Source organism: Salvelinus namaycush, unplaced genomic scaffold, assembly GCF_016432855.1.
Source record: "Salvelinus namaycush isolate Seneca unplaced genomic scaffold, SaNama_1.0 Scaffold824, whole genome shotgun sequence".
NCBI lineage: Eukaryota > Metazoa > Chordata > Actinopteri > Salmoniformes > Salmonidae > Salvelinus > Salvelinus namaycush.
The window spans coordinates 46,083-69,111 of record NW_024061558.1 but is presented as its reverse complement, the minus strand read 5'-3'; the positions used below and the strand labels follow the sequence as shown (position 1 = coordinate 69,111).

Genomic DNA, 23,029 nt, shown 5'->3' with positions numbered 1-23,029 from the left:
CTCTGCTTTCTCTCTCTCTGCTTTCTCTCTCTCTGCTTTCTCTCTCTGCTTTCTCTCTCTCTGCTTTCTCTCTCTCTGCTTTCTCTCTCTCTGCTTTCTCTCTCTCTCTGCTTTCTCTCTCTCTGCTTTCTCTCTCTCTGCTTTCTCTCTCTTTGTGCTTTCTCTCTCTCTCTGCTTTCTCTCTCTCTGCTTTCTCTCTCTCTGCTTTCTCTCTCTCTGCTTTCTCTCTCTCTCTGCTTTCTCTCTCTCTGCTTTCTCTCTCTCTGCTTTCTCTCGCTCTGCTTTCTCTCTCTCTGCTTTCTCTCTCTGCTTTCTCTCTCTGCTTTCTCTCTCTCTGCTTTCTCTCTCTCTGCTTTCCCTCTCTCTGCTTTCTCTCTCTGCTTTCTCTCTCTCTGCATTCTCTCTCTCTGCTTTCTCTCTCTCTGCTTTCTCTCTCTCTGCTTTCTCTCTCTCTCTGCTTTCTCTCTCTCTGCTTTCTCTCTCTCTCTGCTTTCTCTCTCTCTGCTTTCTCTCTCTCTCTGCTTTCTCTCTCTCTGCTTTCTCTCTCTGCTTTCTCTCTCTCTGCTTTCTCTCTCTCTGCTTTCTCTCTCTCTGCTTTCTCTCTCTCTGCTTTCTCTCTCTCTGCTTTCTCTCTCTTTGTGCTTTCTCTCTCTCTCTGCTTTCTCTCTCTCTGCTTTCTTTCTCTCTCTCTCTGCTTTCTCTCTCTCTGCTTTCTCTCTCTCTGCTTTCTCTCTCTCTGCTTTCTCTCTCTGCTTTCTCTCTCTCTGCCTTTTCTCTCTCTGCTTTCTCTCTCCTCAGACTCATGGAGGAACGTGAGGGTGAAGGAGGATGTAGCAGAGGTGATGCTCCAGAAGCTGAGAGACAAGACAGAGTTCACTGTGCTGGCCACTCTGAAGCAGGAGAGACTCAACTCTGGAGTCCTGCTCTCCATACACTATGCAGAGCACAGGTAAGACACAGTCCTCTCCATACACCATGCAGAACACAGGAAGACACAGTCCTCTCCATACACCATGCAGAACACAGGAAGACACAGTCCTCTCCATACACCATGCAGAACACAGGAAGACACAGTCCTCTCCATACACCATGCAGAACACAGGTAAGACACAGTCCTCTTCATACACCATGCAGAACACAGGTACGACACAGTCCTCTTCATACACCATGCAGAACACAGGTACGACACAGTTCTCTTCATACACCATGCAGAACACAGGTACGACACAGTCCTCTTCATACACCATGCAGAACACAGGTACGACACAGTCCTCTTCATACACCATGCAGAACACAGGTACGACACAGTCCTCTCCATACACCATTTGGAACACAGGTACGACACAGTCCTCTCCATACACCATGCAGAACACAGGTACGACACAGTCCTCTTCATACACCATGCAGAACACAGGTAAGACACAGTCCTCTTCATACACCATTTGGAACACAGGTACGACACACATCTTGACTTAGAAACCATTTGTGTGCTATTATGTAACGGAGGTAAGAACGTGCCATAAACTCACTCCACAGCTAGCTCATAATGTTGCCAATGGTGCTATCGAATTGGATCATTTTCTATAGCTCAATCTGGTCTTACCTTGTCAAGCGGGCGGACACTTGTATTTGAGAGGTAGAGGACCCTGGTTGAAGTCCAGTCAGAGACATTATAGAGGACCCTGGTTGAACTCCAGTCAGAGACATTATAGAGGACCCTGGTTGAAGTCCAGTCAGAGGCTGGTTCAGGCAAGCAGCACTATATGCTAAGCTAGCACAATGGCTATTTTATACAGTAGAGTCAGTAAAAACAGCTGACGGGGGCTCCATCAGAGGAGGCTGGTGAAGGGAGGATGGCTCATAATAAATGGATGAAATGAAGTGAAGTGAATGGTATAAATAAACAGGCGTTTGATGCGATCCCATTAATTCCGTTCCAGCCATTACTATGAGCCAGTCCTCCCCATTTAAAGTTCCGCCAGCCACCACTGGACTCCATATGTGGACCCTGTAATAAAGAGGCAAGAACCTGAAAAGTCCGGGCCTCGGGTAACGGCAGTACAATGCTGACCTACACCAACTAGTCATACAGATCAGACTGTGTACCATCTGTCAAGATTTCCCAAGTGTCATTTTATAAAGTTCAGCCTGCCATTGTTTTTATTGTGTGGGATTTGGGCATGGATTTCATGAGGTCATTTGAACAGTAGTATTTGCACTTCACTGCCAAGGCTCTGTTTATTGTCTTGAAGACAGGCCATATTAGGTTAAACAGTCAGATTATGTTGTTGTCTTGAAGACAGGCCATATTAGGTTAAACAGTCAGATTATGTTGTTGTCTTGAAGACAGTCCATATTAGGTTAAACCGTCAGATTATGTTGTTGTCTTGAAGACAGGCCATATTAGGTTAAACAGTCAGATTATGTTGTTGTCTTGAAGACAGTCCATATTAGGTTAAACAGTCAGATTATGTTGTTGTCTTGAAGACAGGCCATATTAGGTTAAACAGTCAGATTATGTTGTTGTCTTGAAGACAGTCCATATTAGGTTAAACAGTCAGATTATGTTGTTGTCTTGAAGACAGGCCATATTAGGTTAAACAGTCAGATTATGTTGTTGTCTTGAAGACAGTCCATATTAGGTTAAACAGTCAGATTATGTTGTTGTCTTGAAGACAGGCCATATTAGGTTAAACAGTCAGATTATGTTGTGTCTTGAAGACAGTCCATATTAGGTTAAACAGTCAGATTATGTTGTTGTCTTGAAGACAGTCCATATTAGGTTAAACAGTCAGATTATGTTGTTGTCTTGAAGACAGGCCATATTAGGTTAAACAGTCAGATTATGTTGTTGTCTTGAAGACAGTCCATATTAGGTTAAACAGTCAGATTATGTTGTTGTCTTGAAGACAGTCCATATTAGGTTAAACAGTCAGATTATGTTGTTGTCTTGAAGACAGGCCATATTAGGTTAAACAGTCAGATTATGTTGTTGTCTTGAAGACAGGCCATATTAGGTTAAACCGTCAGATTATGTTGTTGTCTTGAAGACAGTCCATATTAGGTTAAACAGTCAGATTATGTTGTTGTCTTGAAGACAGTCCATATTAGGTTAAACAGTCAGATTATGTTGTTGTCTTGAAGACAGGCCATATTAGGTAAACAGTCAGATTATGTTGTGTCTTGAAGACAGTCCATATTAGGTTAAACAGTCAGATTATGTTGTTGTCTTGAAGACAGTCCATATTAGGTTAAACAGTCAGATTATGATTGATCCCCCTTTTCATTGTTCCGACCTCCAAGGACAGCTTTATATGGATTTTTTCATTTTCTTTAATCTTAAATAAATCCTTTGGGAGAACCAAAGCTAAGCAGCTTGTCCTTTCTTCAGTTGAAGCATTCCATCCCTCCATCCTTCTGATTTTCCTCTGTCCTTTTTGTAATGGCTTCAATCTATCCCTTCATCCATCCATTCCTCTATTCCTCCACCCCTACATCGTTCTCTCTTTCTTCCCAATCACTTATGTAATGGCTTCAATCTATCCCTTTATCTATCTATCTATCTATCTATCTATCTATCTATCTATCTATCTATCTATCTATCTATCTATCTATCTATCTATCTATCTATCTATCTATCTATCTATCTATCTATCTATCTATCTATCTATCTATCTATCTATCTATCTATCTATCTATCTATCTATCTATCTATCTATCTATCTATCTATCTATCTATCTATCTATCTATCTATCTATCTATCTATCTATCTATTCAATTCAAGGGGCTTTATTGGCATGGGAAACGTGTTAACATGCCAAAGCAAGTGAGGTAGATAATATACAAAAGTGAAATAAACAATAAAAATGAACAGTAAACATTACACATACAGAAGTTTCAAAATAATAAAGACATTACAAATGTCATATTATGTATATATACAGTGTTGTAACAATGTACAAATGATTAAAGTACACAAGGGAAAATAAATAAGCATAAATATGGGTTGTATTTACAATGTTGTTTGTTCTTCACTTCTTCACAAATCTTGCTGCTGTGATGTCACACTGTGGTATTTCACCCAGTAGACATGGGAGTTTATCAAAATTGGGTTTGTTTTCGAATTCTTTGTGGATCTTTGTAATCTGAGGGAAATATGGGTCTCTAATATGGTCATACATTTGGCAGGAGGTTAGGAAGTGCAGCTCAGTTTCCACCTCATTTTGTGGGCAGTGTGCACATAGCCTGTCTTCTCTTGATAGCCATGTCTGCCTACGGCGGCCTTTCTCAATAGCAAGGCTATGCTCACTGAGTCTGTACATAGTCAAAGCTTTCCTTAAGTTTGGGTCAGTCAAATCAAATCAAATCAGATGTATTTATAAAGCCCTTCTTACATCAGCTGATATCTCAAAGTGCTGTACAGAAACCCAGCCTAAAACCCCAAACAGCAAGCAATGCAGGTGTAGAAGCACGGTGGCTAGGACAAACTTCCTAGAAAGGCCAAAACCTAGGAAGAAACCTAGAGAGGAACCAGGCTATGAGGGGTGGCCAGTCCTCTTCTGGCTGTGCTGGGTGGAGATTATAACAGAACATGGCCAAGATGTTCAAATGTTCATAAATGACCAGCATGGTCAAATAATAATAATCACAGTAGTTGTTGAGGGTGCAGCAAGTCAGCACCTCAGGAGTAAATGTCAGTTGGCTTTTCATAGCCGATCATTAAGAGTATCTCTACCGCTCCTGCTGTCTCTAGAGGTCAGGTATTCTGCCACTGTGTACTCTCTGTTTAGGGACAAATATCTATCTATCCTTCCTTCCTTCCATCCATCCATCCATCTAATTATTTTTCCTTACAATCATTTATGTAATGGCTTCAATCTATCCCTTCATCCCTCCATACTTACACTCCTTTCTGCAGATGGGTAAACAGACAGAGGCGTATCTCGGATGATGGATTGTCTGTAGTCGGTGTTGGAGAAAGACCTGTGACATTATCTCCCCCCAGACACAGTATTGATGACATGGCCTCTAAGGTCACAGTCAACCTGTCATCTTCCTTTATCTCATGGATCAGTGCTTTATTAACACACACACACACACACACACACACACACACACACACACACACACACACACACACACACACACACACACACACACACACACACACACACACACACACACACACACACACACACACACACACACACACACACACACACACACACACACACACACACACACCTCTCAAGTTTGAATTGCTAACTCAGTCCAGTCTCTAGATGAATGTGCCAGACAGCCAGACAGATAGTCAGACAGCCAGCCAGCCAGCCAGCCAGCCAGCCAGACAGACAGACAGACAGACAGACAGACAGACAGACAGACAGACAGACAGACAGACAGACAGACAGACAGACAGACAGACAGACAGACAGACAGACAGACAGACAGACAGACAGACAGACAGACAGACAGACAGACAGACAGACAGACAGACACATTCAATCCTAGTAGGACTGTCTTGCTGCAGCTGGTGATGCTTAGTTTGCTTAGTTTAGTTTGATGTGATAAGGAAGCAGAAGGAATAAGGAAGCACAGTGATAAAGGAGTGTACATGCAACTCACATCCAAACACACACACACACACACACACACACACGCACACGCACACGCACACACACATGTTTAAGATGTGGATTACAGCAGCTGCAGTGATAGGATCGTGTATGAAACCAGGCGATGAGGAAGTTGCAGAGGATAGTAGTGTGTGTGAGAGGATAGTCAGATAGTCTGGCTGGGGGTTCTCATCAGAGAGATGAATACTCTGGCTGGGTGTTCTCATCAGAGAGATGAATACTCTGGCTGGGGGTTCTCATCAGAGAGATGAATACTCTGGCTGGGTGTTCTAATCGGAGAGATGAATACTCTGGCTGGGGGTTCTCATCAGAGAGATGAATACTCTGGCTGGGTGTTCTCATCAGAGAGATGAATACTCTGGCTAGGTGTTCTCATCAGAGAGATGAATACTCTGGCTGGGTGTTCTCATCAGAGAGATGAATACTCTGGCTAGGTGTTCTCATCAGAGAGATGAATACTCTGGCTGGGTGTTCTCATCAGAGAGATGAATACTCTGGCTGGGGGTTCTAATCAGAGAGATGAATACTCTGGCTAGGGGTTCTAATCAGAGAGATGAATACTCTGGCTGGGGGTTCTCATCAGAGAGATGAATACTCTGGCTGGGTGTTCTCATCAGAGAGATGAATACTCTGGCTGGGGGTTCTAATCAGAGAGATAAATACTCTGGCTGGGGGTTCTAATCAGAGAGATAAATACTCTGGCTGGGGGTTCTAATCAGAGAGATAAATACTCTGGCTGGGGGTTCTAATCAGAGAGATAAATACTCTGGCTGGGGGTTCTAATCAGAGAGATAAATACTCTGGCTGGGGGTTCTAATCAGAGAGATGAATACTCTGGCTGGGGGTTCTAATCAGAGAGATAAATACTCTGGCTGGGTGTTCTAATCAGAGAGATAAATACTCTGGCTGGGTGTTTTAATCAGAGAGATGAATACTCTGGCTGGGGGTTCTAATCAGAGAGATGAATACTCTGGCTGGGTGTTCTAATCAGACAGACGGATACTCTGGCTGGGTGTTCTAATCAGAGAGATAAATACTCTGGCTGGGGGTTCTAATCAGACAGATGAATACTCTGGCTGGGTGTTCTAATCAGAGAGATAAATACTCTGAATGGGGGTTCTAATCAGAGCGATGAATACTCTGGCTGGGTGTTCTAATCAGAGAGATGAATACTCTGGCTGGGGGTTCTAATCAGACAGATGAATACTCTGGATGGGGGTTCTAATCAGACAGATGAATACTCTGGCTGGGGGTTCTAATCAGAGAGATAAATACTCTGGATGGGGGTTCTAATCAGACAGATGAATACTCTGGCTGGGGGTTCTAATTAGAGAGATTAATCCTCTGGCTGGGTGTTCTCATCAGAGAGATGAATACTCTGGCTGGGGGTTCTAATTAGAGAGATGAATACTCTGGCTGGGGGTTCTAATCAGAGAGATGACTACTCCTCTGTAATCTCCTCTGTAAACTCCTCTGTAATCTCCTCTGTAATCTCCTTTGTAGTCTCCTCTGTAAACTCCTCTGTAAACTCCTCTGTAATCTCCTCTGTAATCCCCTCTGTAATCTCTTTTGTAATCTCCTCTGTAAACTCCTCTGTAAACTCCTCTGTAATCTCCTCTGTAATCTCCTCCGTAAACTCCTCTGTAATCTCCTCTGTAAACTCCTCTTTAAACTCCTCTGTAAACTCCTCTGTAATCTCCTCCGTAAACTCCTGTGTATTCTCCTCCGTAAACTCCTCTGTAAACTCCTCTGTAATCTCTTCTGTAAACTCCTCTGTAAACTCCTCTGTAAAATCCTCTGTAAACTCTTCTGTAAACTACTCTGTAAACTCCTCTGTAACTCCACTGTAATCTCCTCCGTAAACTCCTGTGTAATCTCCTCTGTAAACTCCTCTGTAAACTCCTCTGTAAACTCTTCTGTAATCTCCTCTGTAAAGTCCTCTGTAAACTCCTCTGTAAACTCTTCTGTAAACTCCTCTGTAAACTCCTCTGTAAACTCCTCTGTAATCTCCTCTGTAATCTCCTCTATAATCTCCTACGTAAACTCCTCTGTAATCTCCTCTGTAAACTCCTCTGTAAACGCTTCTGTAAACTCTTCTGTAAACTCCTCTGTAAACTCCTCTGTAATCTCCTCTGTAACCTCTTTAATCTCCTCCGTAAACTCCTCTGTAAACTCCTCTGTATTTTCCTCCGTAAACTCCTCCGTGACCTCCTCTGTAAACTCCTCTTTAATCTCCTCCGTAAACTCCTCCGTAATCTCCTCTGTAATCTCCTCCGTAAACTCCTCTGTAATCTCCTCTGTAAACTCCTCCGTAACCTCCTCTGTAAACTCCTCTTTAATCTCCTCCGTAAACTCCTCTGTAAACTCCTCTGTAAACTCCTCTGTAATCTCCTCCATAAACTCCTCTGTAATCTCCTCTGTAATTGAGGAATTCTTTCTTGGAAGTGTTTTCAACTGTAGTCCCTGCAGTTTTAAGAGCAATGCAACTACTGTTGATTTGCTTGTTTGAATGTGTCTGCAGCTTTTCCCCTGCAGCTTTTCAGTCCCACGTTTTAGTGCTCTGAATGATGACACGTTGTAGCACAGAAACATAGTAGTTTCAGCACCGATGTCCTAAAGGGAAAAACCTACAGCCGTTACCTCTCAGGCATCAGCCATTGTAACAGATACTAATAGATAGAGTATTTACTGTGTGTCTGTTATCCAGGTATCTGGAGTTGGAGAGCAGTGGGCAGCGTAATGAGATCCGTCTCCACTACCGTACCAGGGACCAGCGACAACACACTGAGGTGTTCCCCTACTCCCTGGCAGACGCCCATTGGCACAAGCTGTCTGTGGCCGTCAGTATCTCCCACGTGGTGCTGCACGTCGACTGTAACAGGTGAGTGTGGGCACTGGAGGGGGAGAGGGAGTTTAATGTTAATGTTTGCTGTTCATTTTTATTGTTTATTTCACTTTTGTTTATTATTTACACTACCGTTCAAAAGTCTGGGGTCACTTAGAAATGTCCTTGTTTATGAAAGAAAAAATAAATAAATTGTCCATTAAAATAACATCAAATTGATCAGAAATACAGTGTAGACATTGTTAATGTTGTAAATGACTATTGTAGCTGGAAACGGCAGATTTTTAATGGAATATCTACATAGGTGTACAGAGGCCCATTATCAGCAACCATCACTCCTGTGTTCCAATGGCACGTTGTGTTAGCTAATCCAAGTTTATCATTTTAAAAGGCTAATTGATCATTAGAAAAACCTTTTGCATTTGTGCTGATTACAGTTTTTTACAATCGCTAGGACCCATTTCTCAATACTTAAGTCACTTTTTCAAAACTCTTCACACAGTTCTCCTAACTAACTTTCAGCTTGGCACAGCAGTTCATTTCACGTTCAAAATGCCCTAAAACTACCAAAACACTTCATACACTTCTCAAATCTACTCTTCCATAACAGTAGCAAAGGTTGTCACCCAACAAGCACACGTTGTCACTCATAAAACAATGACCTAAAAAACACTAACAACAGGTAGCATTACACAAAGTTGTCTTTACAAAACAAGGATGACACCTCTCTACTGTTTAGAATTCACTGTGGTATATGTTACAGGAATGTATCAGACATGATGCAATATGCTTCAATATGTTTTGTCATTTTATGGAATTGAGTGATTCCAAAATACAATCATTTGTATATACACCATCTACCGATACAGATACAGTAGCAATACTAGTCAATCCTGTGTTCTGCATTTGGCCACAGGTTCTCATCCACATTACATCTCATCTTGGTCAATACACCCAGGAAAGAATCTTTTGGCATGCCTGGTCTATCCCTGGCGATCTTCTGCAGATATGTCCAGGCATCCAGCATTCATTGCGTCCAGGAGGGACATTTGATCATGTGGATGGTGGTCATAAACCTTCCACCTCCATGAGGAAAATAATTCCTCTGTGGGGTTGAGGAATAGAGAGTAAGGAAGGAGGAAAAGTGACATCATCCTGGTATGGGCTGCAAACCACTCTGACTGCTCGGGAGTGGTGACATGCCACATTGTCCCATACAATTACAAATGTTCTTGCCTCACTGCAACCCTTTCCTCACCCGGCACAACCCTTCCATAGAGGTCACCCAGGAATGAAATGAGAAGCTCTGTGTTGTATGGCCCAATTAGCGGTTTGTGTAACAGCAATCCATCAGAGGATATTGCTGTACACATTGTGATGTTGGCACCCCTCTGGCCCGGGACATCCACTGTGGCTTTTTTCCCAATCACATTCCTTCCTCACCACCGTGTTTTGGCCAAGTTGAAACCAGCCTCATCCACAAAGATGAATATGTGGGGTGTTTGCCTGGCTTCAATCTCCATGACTCTCTAAAATAAATCCACAAGGCAACATAAGAGTTATTACGGTAGTTTACATTATACATTAAAACATGCCATTGTGTGTCTCTGCCCTGTTTGGTTCTGTTCAAAACCAGTTCTGTATTTTATAGTCATCTTACCTGGACTTATTGGTTCCTGAGTTGCTTGACTCGTTCAGAGTTCCTCTCAAAGGGGACAGTGTACAACTGCTTCATCCTGACTTGATGTTGTTTCAGGACTCTAGAAATATTTGTTATGCTTACATTGTCTGCCAACCCTCGTCCCAAATCTCTGAGTTTTATGCCATTGTTTCTGATGACCATATCAACGATTGCAGTTTCCTGCACAGCAGTGAAACTCCTACCTCTCCCGCCTGTAGGAGGTAACCGTTGGGTCCTAAGCAGAAATACAAAAACAATTACAATTACACACAAGTAGGTTTGGAGGCTTTGCTCAATTTACTTCTGTAATGTGCAGTTCAGTCAGATGCCCTTGCAGAATGCACATCTTACCTGTTGTTTTGCCGGACATTTCTCAGAATAGATGCCACTGTTGAGCGTTGGAGATTTGGCTGCACTCTCAGACCAGCCTCTCTCATTGATAGACCATGATTTATTACATGATCAATTATAGGAACCCTAATCCCATCTGAGACTACAGCTCTTGATCTTCCTCTCAGTCTTCTTCCACCATGCGTACGTACTCCTCTCCCTCTCCCTCTCCCTCTCCCTCTCTCTCTCTCTCTCTCTCTCTCTCTCTCTCTCTCTCCCTCTCTCTCTCTCTCCCTCTCCCTCTCCCAGCCACTCTTCTTCCTCTTTCAGCCACTTTTCTATCTCTGTCTGGGTCCATGTTTACATTACAGTACAGCATTATTCCTAAGATGTCCCCTTTTGTATGGATGGTAATGAAATTGAAATACTAACACCTGGGTAGGTGTTCAGCTACAATGGGAATCAGCTGTGGTTGGTCTAATTGTTTTGATAGTATTTCATTTTTTAGATTTAGAATATATTTCAATACGGTATTACTGTAGAAATGTAGCAAATTTATGTCTTATTCAATTTTGTGTTATGTTAGGTTTTGAACTTAAGTTTAACAGTTTTGAAAAGAGTATGTTAACATCTGCAAATTGGCCTGTAGGTACACAGAGTTTTGGTGGTGGTTGTGTCTGAGTGAGAAAAGAGTTCATGAAAATTGAAAGATGTAGTCAGTGAATGCATTTTGTTCCAAAGCAATGAAAAATTATCCATAGTTTAGCCCACATAGACTGCTGTTGTGCTCACTGTGTGAAGAGTTTTGAAAAAGTGACCTAAGTATTGAGAAATGGGGCCTAGCGATTTTAAAAAACTGTAAAGAAGCAATAAAATATAAAACCGGCCTTCTTTAGACTAGTTGAGTATCTGGAGCATCAGCATTTGTGGGTTCGATTACAGGCTCAAAATGTCTAGAAACAAAGAACTTTCTTCTGAAACTAGTCAGTCTATTCTTGTTCTGAGAAATGAAGGCTATTCCATGCGAGAATTTGCCAAGAAACTGAAGATCTCGTACAACACTGTGTACTACTCCCTTCACAGAGGAGTGGGAGGCCCTGGTGCACAACTGAGCAAGAGGACAAGTACATTAGAGTGTCTAGTTTGAGAAACAGACACCTCACAAGTCCTCAACTGGCAGCTTCATTAAATAGTACCCGCAAAACACCAGTCTCAACGTAAACAGTGAAGAGGCGACTCCGGGATGCTGGCCTTCTAGGCAGAGTTGCAAAGAAAAAGACATATCTCAGACTGGAAAAGATTAAGATGGAGAAAAGAACACAGACACTGGACAGAGGAACTCTGCCTAGAAGGCCAGCATCCCGGAGTCGCCTCTTCACTGTTGACGTTGAGACTGGTGTTCTCAAACTAGACACTCTAATGTACTTGTCCTAACGATCAATTAGCCTTTTAAAATGATCAACTTTGATTAGCTAACACAACGTGCCATTGGAACACAGGAGTGATGGTTGCTGATGATGGACCTCTGTACACCTATGTAGATATTCCATTAAAAATCTGCCGTTTCCAGCTACAATAGTCATTCACAACATTAACATACACTATATTTCTGATCAATTTGATGTTATTTTAATGGACAAAAAATTAGATTTTCTTTCAAAAACAAGGACATTTCTAAGTGACCCCAGACTTTTGAATGGTAGTGTACTTCACTTGCTTTGGCAATGTTAACATATGTTTCCCATGCCAATAAAGCACTTCAATTGAATTGAGAGCTACAGAGAGAGCAGAAAGGGTTGTCGTGAATGGAGGGAGAGAGAATACCTTTAGGGTACCAGTGCTTTACACTTCCAACACACCGACAGCGTCACTGCGTTTTGGTACACCAGAAAGACATTCATTTCCAATGAAACGCTGCGTTTGCCTTGCAGCATAGCATTGCAGAGGCAGTTGCAGTGTGTTCTGTGTGGTGCATACGTTGGATTTACCGAACGTATGGGTCAAACTGTATACGTAGACGGCTTGACAGAAACGGTAGCAGAAGGTTGAACTTTTGTTGCATACATATCCAGATGATGCTGCGTATTATTTTGCACAATGACGCTGTCGGTGTGTTCGAAGCGTTAGGGATGCCAATGGTGAGCGGGATGTTGGAATGGAATGTAAAATACAAACACTGTGTCATCTATTTGAATTAATGATGCTCTGTGTGTCACGTTCGTCGTAGTAATTATCGGACCAAGGTGCAGCGTGATATGGTTTCCACATGTTTATTAACTGAAACGCACAAACACAATAAAGAATGAACGAAACATGAAGACAATGGAGTGCTCACAGGCAACTACACATAAACAAGATCCCACAAACACAGGTGGGAAAAATAACTACTTAAATATGATCCCCAATTAGAGACAACGATTACATTTACATTTACATTTACCAGCTGCCTCTAATAGGGAATCATACAAAACACCAACACCAACAAAACTAGAACACAACATAGACATAGATATACTAGATCACCCCCTAGTCACGCCCTGACCTACTACACCATAGAGAAACAATGGCTCAGTGTCACGCTCTGACCGTAGATTGCTTTGTATGTTTCTATTTTTTGTTTGGTCAGGGTGTGATGTGGGTGGGCATTCTATGTTTGTATGTCTATTTTTTCTATTTCTATTGTGTTTGGCCTGGTATGATTCCCAATCAGAAGCAGCTGTCAATTGTTGTCTCTGATTGAGAACCATACTTAGGTAGCCTGTTTTCCCACTGTTAGTTGTGGGTGGTTATTTTCTGTTTAGTGTTGGTTGCACCTTGCAGAACTGTTCGTTTGTTGTTTTGTTGTTTTTGTTCATATTGATTAAACGTATTATGAATACTTACCACGCTGCATCTTGGTCCTCTTCTCCTTCTCCCGACGACAATCGTGACACTCTGTGTATAAACAGTATTCTATCCTCCAGTATGTTCTGTGTATTAACAGTATTCTATCCTCCATTATGTTCTGTGTATAAACAGTATTCTATCCTCCATTATGTTCTGTGTATAAACAGTATTCTATCCTCCAGTATGTTCTGTGTATAAACAGTATTCTGTCCTCCAGTATGTTCTGTGTATAAACAGTATTCTATCCTCCAGTATGTTCTGTGTATAAACAGTATTCTGTCCTCCAGTATGTTCTGTGTATAAACAGTATTCTATCCTCCATTATGTTCTGTGTATTAACAGTATTCTATCCTCCAGTATGTTCTGTGTATTAACAGTATTCTATCCTCCAGTATGTTCTGTGTGTAAACAGTATTCTGTCCTCCAGTATGTTCTGTGTATAAACAGTATTCTGTCCTCCAGTATGTTCTGTGTATAAACAGTATTCTGTCCTCCAGTATGTTCTGTGTGTAAACAGTATTCTATCCTCCATTATGTTCTGTGTATTAACAGTATTCTATCCTCCAGTATGTTCTGTGTATAAACAGTATTCTATCCTCCATTATGTTCTGTGTATTAACAGTATTCTATCCTCCAGTATGTTCTGTGTATAAACAGTATTCTATTCTCCAGTATGTTCTGTGTATAAACAGTATTCTGTCCTCCAGTATGTTCTGTGTATAAACAGTATGCTCTCCTGCAGTATGATCGGTGTATAAACAGTATAGTATCACCTTGTATTCCTCTTGTCCTCTAGGATCTATGAGAGGGTGATAGAGAATCCGTCTATGGACATTCCCTCTGATACCACTGTCTGGCTCGGACAGAGGAACCAGGCCCATGGATACTTCAAGGTATGTTGTAGGGATTCTTATTTTCCTGAAAATCTACCAAGTTTCAATACCGAGAAAAATGTATCCACAGAGTCCTGGGAAATAGCGCAAAAATTGGAAGTGCCCATTTAAAGAGTTTAAAACCAAGATACGGTCACTATGCCAGGGTTCTCCCCCCAGTCCAGAGCGGTCTGAAAGGTACAGAACAACAGGCAGGCTCAGGGCAGAGGTCAGTAGTCCAGAGCAGTCTGAAAGGTACAGAACAGCAGGCAGGCTCAGGGCAGAGGTCAGTAGTCCAGAGCAGTCTGAAAGGTACAGAACAGCAGCAGGCTCAGGGCAGAGGTCAGTAATCCAGGGTGGTGTGACAAGGTACAGAACGGCAGGCAGGCTCAGGGCAGAGGTCAGTAGTCCAGAGCAGTCTGAAAGGTACAGAACAGCAGGCAGGCTCAGGGCAGAGGTCAGTAGTCCAGAGCAGTCTGAAAGGTACAGAACAGCAGCAGGCTCAGGGCAGAGGTCAGTAATCCAGGGTGGTGTGACAAGGTACAGAACGGCAGGCAGGCTCAGGGCAGAGGTCAGTAGTCCAGAGCAGTCTGAAAGGTACAGAACAGCAGGCAGGCTCAGGGCAGAGGTCAGTAGTCCAGAGCAGTCTGAAAGGTACAGAACAACAGGCAGGCTCAGGGCAGAGGTCAGTAGTCCAGAGCAGTCTGAAAGGTACAGAACGGCAGGCAGGCTCAGGGCAGAGGTCAGTAGTCCAGAGCAGTCTGAAAGGTACAGAACGGCAGGCAGGCTCAGGGCAGAGGTCAGTAGTCCAGAGCAGTCTGAAAGGTACAGAACGGCAGGCAGGCTCAGGGCAGAGGTCAGTAGTCCAGAGCGGTCTGAAAGGTACAGAACGGCAGGCAGGCTCAGGGCAGAGGTCAGTAATCCAGAGCAGTCTGAAAGGTACAGAACGGCAGGCAGGCTCAGGGCAGAGGTCAGTAGTCCAGAGCAGTCTGAAAGGTACAGAACAGCAGCAGGCTCAGGGCAGAGGTCAGTAGTCCAGAGCAGTTTGAAAGGTACAGAACGGCAGGCAGGCTCAGGGCAGAGGTCAGTAGTCCAGGGTGGTGTGACAAGGTACAGAACGGCAGGCAGGCTCAGGGCAGAGGTCAGTAGTCCAGGGTGGTGTGACAAGGTACAGAACAGCAGCAGGCTCAGGGCAGAGGTCAGTAATCCAGAGTGGTGTGACAAGGTACAGAACAGCAGCAGGCTCAGGGCAGAGGTCAGTAATCCAGGGTGGTGTGACAAGGTACAGAACGGCAGGCAGGCTCAGGGCAGAGGTCAGTAGTCCAGGGTGGTGTGACAAGGTACAGAACGGCAGGCAGGCTCAGGGCAGAGGTCAGTAGTCCAGGGTGGTGTGACAAGGTACAGAACGGCAGCAGGCTCAGGGCAGAGGTCAGTAGTCCAGGGTGGTGTGACAAGGTACAGAACAGCAGCAGGCTCAGGGCAGAGGTCAGTAGTCCAGGGTGGTGTGACAAGGTACAGAACAGCAGCAGGCTCAGGGCAGAGGTCAGTAATCCAGGGTGGTGTGACAAGGTACAGAACAGCAGCAGGCTCAGGGCAGAGGTCAGTAATCCAGAGTGGTGTGACAAGGTACAGAGCGGCAGGCAGGCTCAGGGCAGAGGTCAGTAATCCAGGGTGGTGTGACAAGGTACAGAACGGCAGCAGGCTCAGGGCAGAGGTCAGTAATCCAGGGTGGTGTGACAAGGTACAGAACAGCAGCAGGCTCAGGGCAGGCAGAATGGTCAACAACCGGGAAAACAGGAACTAGAGACAGACAGGAGCACGGGAAACAGCGCTGGTAGGCTTGACAAAACAAAACAAACTGGCAACAGACAAACAGAGAACACAGGTATAAATACACTGGGGATAATGAGGAAGACAGGCGACACCTGAAGGGGGGTGGAGACAAGCACAAAGACAGGAGAAACAGATCAGGGTGTGACACACAAAGCCTTTCATCACATCAGTTTTCGGAACAGTGGATCCATCATCTCCAAAACACACAGCTGGTTCTGTACCTCTGTCTCATCAGCTTCTAGTGATTCCAACTGTCAGGTAGCTGGTTCTGTACCTCTGTCTCATCAGCTTCTAGTGATTCCAACTGTCAGGTAGCTGGTTCTGTACCTCTGTCTCATCAGGTTCTAAGGTTTCCAACTGTCAGGTAGCTGGTTCTGTACCTCTGTCTCATCAGCTTCTAGTGATTCCAACTGTCAGGTAGCTGGTTCTGTACCTCTGTCTCATCAGCTTCTAGTGATTCCAACTGTCAGGTAGCTGGTTCTGTACCTCTGTCTCATCAGCTTCTAGTGATTCCAACTGTCAGGTAGCTGGTTCTGTACCTCTGTCTCATCAGCTTCTAGTGATTCCAACTGTCAGGTAGCTGGTTCTGTACCTCTGTGTCATCAGCTTCTAGTGATTCCAACTGTCAGGTAGGTGGTTCTGTACCTCTGTCTCATCAGCTTCTAGTGATTCCAACTGTCAGGTAGCTGGTTCTGTACCTCTGTCTCATCAGCTTCTAGTGATTCCAACTGTCAGGTAGCTGGTTCTGTACCTCTGTCTCATCAGCTTCTAGTGATTCCAACTGTCAGGTAGCTGGTTCTGTACCTCTGTCTCATCAGCTTCTAGTGATTCCAACTGTCAGGTAGCTGGTTCTGTACTTCTGTCCGTCAGCTTCTAGTGATTCCAACTGTCAGGTAGCTGGTTCTGTACGTCTGTCTCATCAGCTTCTAGTGATTCCAACTGTCAGGTAACTGGTTCAGTACCTCTGTCTCATCAGCTTCTAGTGATTCCAACTGTCAGCTAACGTCACACACTCATGGAGCTCAGCTAGGCTAACTCATCCTGCATAGATATGATCTGAGGTCAACCTCTCCCACTCTCTCTCTCTCTCTCCTCCCTTTCGCTCTCTGTCCTTCTGTCTCAACTTCTCTCTCTCTCTCTCTCCTCCCTTTCTCTCTTTGTTATTCTGTCTCAACCCCTCTCTCTCTCTCTCTTCCATTTCTCTCTCTGTTATTCTGTCTCAAACTCTCTCCCCTTCTCCCTTTCTCTCCCTCTCTCCCCTTCTCGCTTTCTCTCCCTCTCTCCCCTTCTCCCTTTCTCTCCCTCCTCCCGTATCTTACTGTCTCTACAGGGTATAATGCAGGATGTTCAGCTGGTCGTCATGCCTCAAGGCTACATCTCCCAGTGTCCAGACCTCAACCGCAGTAAGAGAACAGTTACATTTAGTACCTATAAAAGTCTGGAAACTCTGAAGTTAACATGCTGACATGTACATTATTGTACAGCCACTATAAAAGTCTGGAAACTCTGCATCTAAAATGAGATGCCCACAAAAGGCAACATCAGCTACACATGCAGTTACAGTATAGCTCTTATATGCTTGCCAGTACAGTTACATGGACATTGACAATGGAACTATCATTCCAACATTACATTACCATGACTCACCTGTGTTTTAGCTTGCCCCACCTGCAATGACTTCCATGGGCTGGTACAGAAGATCATGGAGCTGCAGGATGTCTTAGCCAAGACCTCCAGCAAGGTACTATAGCATAAGACAATGGGTGCCTCAATCGTCTACAGTGGTTTCCTCTCCTTGTCTTCTTTCCTTCATCTGCATTGATCTGAAGGGGAGAGGAGAGGAGAGGAAGCCACTTGAAAACGATTGAGATTCACCCTCTGTTGTGTCTCTCTGGTCGACATGCTAGCTGTTCTTACAAGTCCTACTTTGTGTAATGTACAGTAGAGTAGTGTAGAGTAATGGTGTAGCTGTGGACAGCTGCTCAGCCAGGCACACCACCGCCTGATGCTCTGTCAGTGTACAAGGCATAAGTGTATGAATCATTCACACAGACGGTAAGTGAGGGAACATCCATTTACTGTTCTTTACTACAGCGCATGGAGCATCTCTGTCACCATGTGGTTTACTGGGCTCTGGTTCCCTTGTCCTGCAACACTGGGTTGTTGAATAAATGACTAGTTAAAAAGCAGACCGTAACAATGGGCTATTGACCCCAAACAATGTGTGTGGCACATACTGTAGGCTGACACACACACACACACACACACACACACACACACACACACACACACACACACACACACACACACACACACACACACACACACACACACACACACACACACACACACACACACACACACACACACACACACACACACACACACAGTAACGTTTGTTTTGGTGTGTGTACAGCTGTCGCGTGCGGAGGAGAAGATGCAGGGTCTGGATGGTTGTTACTGTGAGAGGAGCTGCAGTATGAATGGAGTGCTGTACAGGGAGGACGAGGGATGGACAGACGGATGCAGGAACTGTTCCTGCTATGTAAGAATTTTTTATATTTTATTGTATTTATTATTATTATTGTTTCTTTTTTTACCTTTATTTAGCTAGGCAAGTCAGTTAAGAACAAATTCTTATTTACAATGATGGCCTACTATAACATACTATACCAGCCTATAACAGGCTATAACAGGTTATAACACACTATAACAGACTATAACAGACTATAACAGGTTATAACACACTATAACAGACTATAATAGACTATAACAGACTATAACAGGTTATAACAGACTATAACAGACTATAATATACTATAACAGACTATGACAGACTATAACAGACTATAACAGACTATAACACAAGAACTGCTCCATCTACATAATGCTATAACCTAGGGCTCTCTACTACCTGTTATATAGGGCTTAAAGGGACAGTTCACTTTATAATCACTGTGGTTTAAAGGGACAGCTCACACTATAGACAGTGTAAGCTTAAAAAGACAGTTCACTCTATAATCACTGTGGGTTTAAAGGTGACAGTCCAATCTATAATCACTGTGGACTTAAAGGTATAGTTCACTTCATGATCACAGTTATCCGGGACTTAAAGGGACGGCACTGAATGGAAAACCATAACCTGTGTCTGAAAAATCTATAGTGCATCAACTCTATGTGCTTCTCCTGATCCCAGAGATCAAGACATAGGGTGCGTTCCTAAATTCAGTTCATACTAAAACATAAACGTCCTCTCACTGTCAACTGCGTTTATTTTCAGCAAACTTAACATGTGTAAATATTTGTATGAACATAACAAGATTCAACAACTGAGACATAAACTGAAGAAGTTCCACAGACATGTGACTAACATAAATTGAATAATGTGTCCCTGAACAAAGGGGGGGTCAAAATCAAAAGTAACAGTCAGTATCTGGTGTGGCCACCAGCTGCATTAACTTCTTGACGCACGGATCCCGTTACCGGGATCATTTATCAACAACAACCGCTAAACTGCAGAATATTTATAATCATGAAATCACAAGTGAAATATACCAAAACACAGCTTAGCTTGTTGTTAATCCACCTATCGTGTCAGATTTTGAAAATATGCTTTACATCGAAAGCAATCCAAGCATTTGTGAGTTTATCAATCACTAGACAAAACACTAAGAACAGCTAGCCTTAAATTAGCTTGGTCACAATCCAACAGGTCCCAGACATGCTCAATGGATTGAGATCCTGGCTCTTCGCTGGCCATGGCAGAACACTGACATTCCTTTCTTGCAGGAAATCACACAGAACGAACAGTATGGCTGGTGGCATTGTCATGCTGGAGGGTCATGTCAGGTTGAGCCTGCAGGAAGGGTACCACATGAGGGAGGAGGATGTCTTCCCTGTAACACACAGCGTTGAGAGTGCCTGCAATGACAACAAGCTCAGTCCGATGATGCTGTGACAAACTGCCCCAGACCATGACGGACCCTCCACCTCCAAATCGATCCCGCTCCAGAGTACAGGACTCGGTGTAACGTTCATTCCTTCGACGATAAAAGCAAATCTGACCATCACCCTGGTGAGAGAAAACCGCAACTCATCAGAGAAGAGCACTTTTTGCCAGTCCTGTCAGGTCCAGCGACGGTGGGTTTGTGCCCATAGGCGACGTTGTTGCCAGTGATGTCTGGTGAGGACCTGCCTTACAACAGGCCTACAAGCCCTCAGTCCAGCCTCTCTCAGCCTATTGCGGACAGTCTGAGCACTGATGGAGGGATTGTGCGTTCCTGGTGTAACTCGGGCAGTTGTTGTTGCCATCCTGTACCTGTCCCGCAGGTGTGATGTTCGGCTGTACCGATCCTGTGTAAATGTTGTTACAAGTGGTCTGCCACAGCGAGGACGATCAGCTGTCCATCCTGTCTCCCTGTAGCGCTGTCTTAGGCGGTTCACAGTACGGAAATTGCAATTTTTTGGCCTGGCCACATCTGCAGTCCTCATGCCTCTTTGCAGCATGCCTAAGGCACGTTCACGCAGATGAGCAAGGACCCTCTGTGTTTTTCACAGTCAGTAGAAATGCCTCTTTAACCTGTTTGGGCTGCAGGGGCAGTATTGAGTAGCCAGATAAAAGGTGCCCATTTCAAACGGCCTCGTACTCAATTCTTGCTCGTACAATATGCATATTATTATTACTATTGGATAGAAAACACTCTCTAGTTTCTAAAACCGTTTGAATTATATCTGTGAGTCAAACAGAACTCATTTGGCACAAACTTCCTGACCAGGAAGTGGAAAGTCTGAAATCGAGGCTCTGTTCTACTTCCTGCCTATAAATGGGCATGATACGTATTAGTATACATGCACTTCATAGACCTTCCCCTGGATGTCAAGAGGCGGTGAGAGGTGAAATTTAGTGTTTATCTTGGTCTGAAGTGGAAAACAAGCTCTTTGTATGACGTGTCCCCCATTTCTTGTTTTCTGGAGAGCGCGAAGAGGGACCTGAATTTGCCTTCTGTTTAGCTGCCGTTATAGGCGACTAATATCTCCGGCTTTGATTTTATTTGATACATGTGACCATATCATCGTAAAGTATGTTTTTTCAATATAGTTTCATCAGATTATTGAAATTTTTTCGGGAGTTTTGCCGTGTTCCGTTCTCTTCCGTTTGTTGACATGGAGAGATTCGCGCCACTTGGCTAGTGTGCTTGCTAAATCGAGAGGGAAAATGGACGTTCTAAATCCAAACAACGATTGTTCTTGACAAAGGACCCCTTGTCCAACATTCTGATGGAAGATCAGCAAAAGTAAGAAACATTTTATGATGCTATTTCATATATCTGTCGTACATGTGAACTAGTCGTCGGCGCCCAACTTTGGGGTACTCTAGCTATACCGAAGCTGGATGTCGTAATGAAGTTATTTTTTAGAATTCTAACACTGCGATTTCATTAAGAACTAATGGATCTATCATTTCCTATACAACATGTATTTTTTAGTTATGTTTATGAATAGCTATTTGGTCAGAATATGTGTGTCAGAAAAAGTGTCAGAAAAATATCCGGACGTTGTGGAAAAAGTAGCTACGATAGCAACATGTATAACCACTGATTTCAGCTCTAAATATGCACATTTTCGAACAAAACATAAGTGTATGTATAACCTGATGTTATAGGACTGTCATCTGATGAAGAATATCAAGGTTAGTCAAAAATTATATATCTTTTACTGGTTTGTTACGATCGCTAACTTTTACTGCTGGGAAATGGCTTGTCTTTCTGGCTATTGTGGTAAGCTAATATAACGCTATATTGTGTTTTCGCTGTAAAACACTTAATAAATCGGAAATATTGGCTGGAATCACAAGATGCCTGTCTTTCATTTGCTGTACACTATGTATTTTTCAGAAATGTTTTATGATGAGTAATTAGGTATTTGACGTTGGTGTCTGTAATTATTATGGCTGCTTTCGGTGCAATTTCTGATTGTAGCTGCAATGTAAACTATGATTTATACCTGAAATATGCACATTTTTCGAACAAAACATAGATTTATTGTATAACATGTTATAAGACTGTCATCTGATGAAGTTGTTTGTTGGTTAGTTTGGTTGGTTCTTGGTTAGTTAGGTTGGCTTTGTGCATGCTACCTGTGCTGTGAAAAATGTCTGTCCTTTTTTTGTATTTGGTGGTGAGCTAACATAAATAAACGTGCTGTTTTCGCTGTAAAACATTTTAAAAATCGGACATGTTGGCTGGATTCACAAGATGTGTACCTTTCATTTGCTGTATTGGACTTGTTAATGTGTGAAAGTTAAATATTTAAAAAATATATATTTTGAATTTCGCGCCCTGCACTTGAGCTGGCTGTTGTCATAAGTGTACCGACGTCGGGCTTGCAGCCAGAAGAAGTTTTTTAACATCTTAAGTTTTCATAACTGTGACCTTAATTGCCTACCGTCTGTAAGCTGCTAGTGTCTTAGCGACCGTTCCACAGGTGCATGTTCATTAATTGTTTATGGTTTATTGAACAAGCATGGGAAACAGTGTTTAACCCCTTTACAATGAAGAACTGTGAAGTTATTTGGATTTTTATGAATTATCTTTGAAAGACAGGGTCCTGAAAAAGGGACATTTCTATCCTTGCTGAGTTTTGATCGCCATACTAATAACATCTGTTTCGTCTCATTCCTTTAGAATGGTACAGTCCAGTGTGAGAGCATCTCGTGCCCCCCTCCCCAGTGTCCCCCTGACTCCGCCCCTGCCTATGTGCCAGGCACGTGCTGCAAAGAGTGTCAGCGTGAGTAACAACACCTACCCTTCTCATGCCATGTTCTTCTCATGTCTGCACAACTCAGTCCTCCTGTTCTTTCTCTAACATTCTCTCTCGCCCTCTCTCTCTCTCTTGCCCTCTCTCTCTCTCTCTCTTGCCCTCTCTCTCTCTTGCCCTCTCTCTCTC

At 43.3% G+C, this 23,029-nt stretch overlaps 1 protein-coding gene across 1 annotated transcript in view; it reads left to right on the top strand.

Annotated features, from left to right (window-relative positions):
• The window catches only part of LOC120042988 (protein NEL-like), an 85,586-nt gene that overhangs the window by 22,278 nt on the left and 40,279 nt on the right, over positions 1–23,029 (top strand). Inside the window, exons 3-9 of the mRNA XM_038987711.1 lie at positions 799–949; positions 8,345–8,518; positions 14,176–14,272; positions 17,415–17,487; positions 17,743–17,825; positions 18,501–18,629; positions 22,768–22,870. Coding sequence (XP_038843639.1) covers positions 799–949; positions 8,345–8,518; positions 14,176–14,272; positions 17,415–17,487; positions 17,743–17,825; positions 18,501–18,629; positions 22,768–22,870 — 810 coding nt within the window. The remainder of the gene's footprint in view (positions 1–798; positions 950–8,344; positions 8,519–14,175; positions 14,273–17,414; positions 17,488–17,742; positions 17,826–18,500; positions 18,630–22,767; positions 22,871–23,029) is intronic.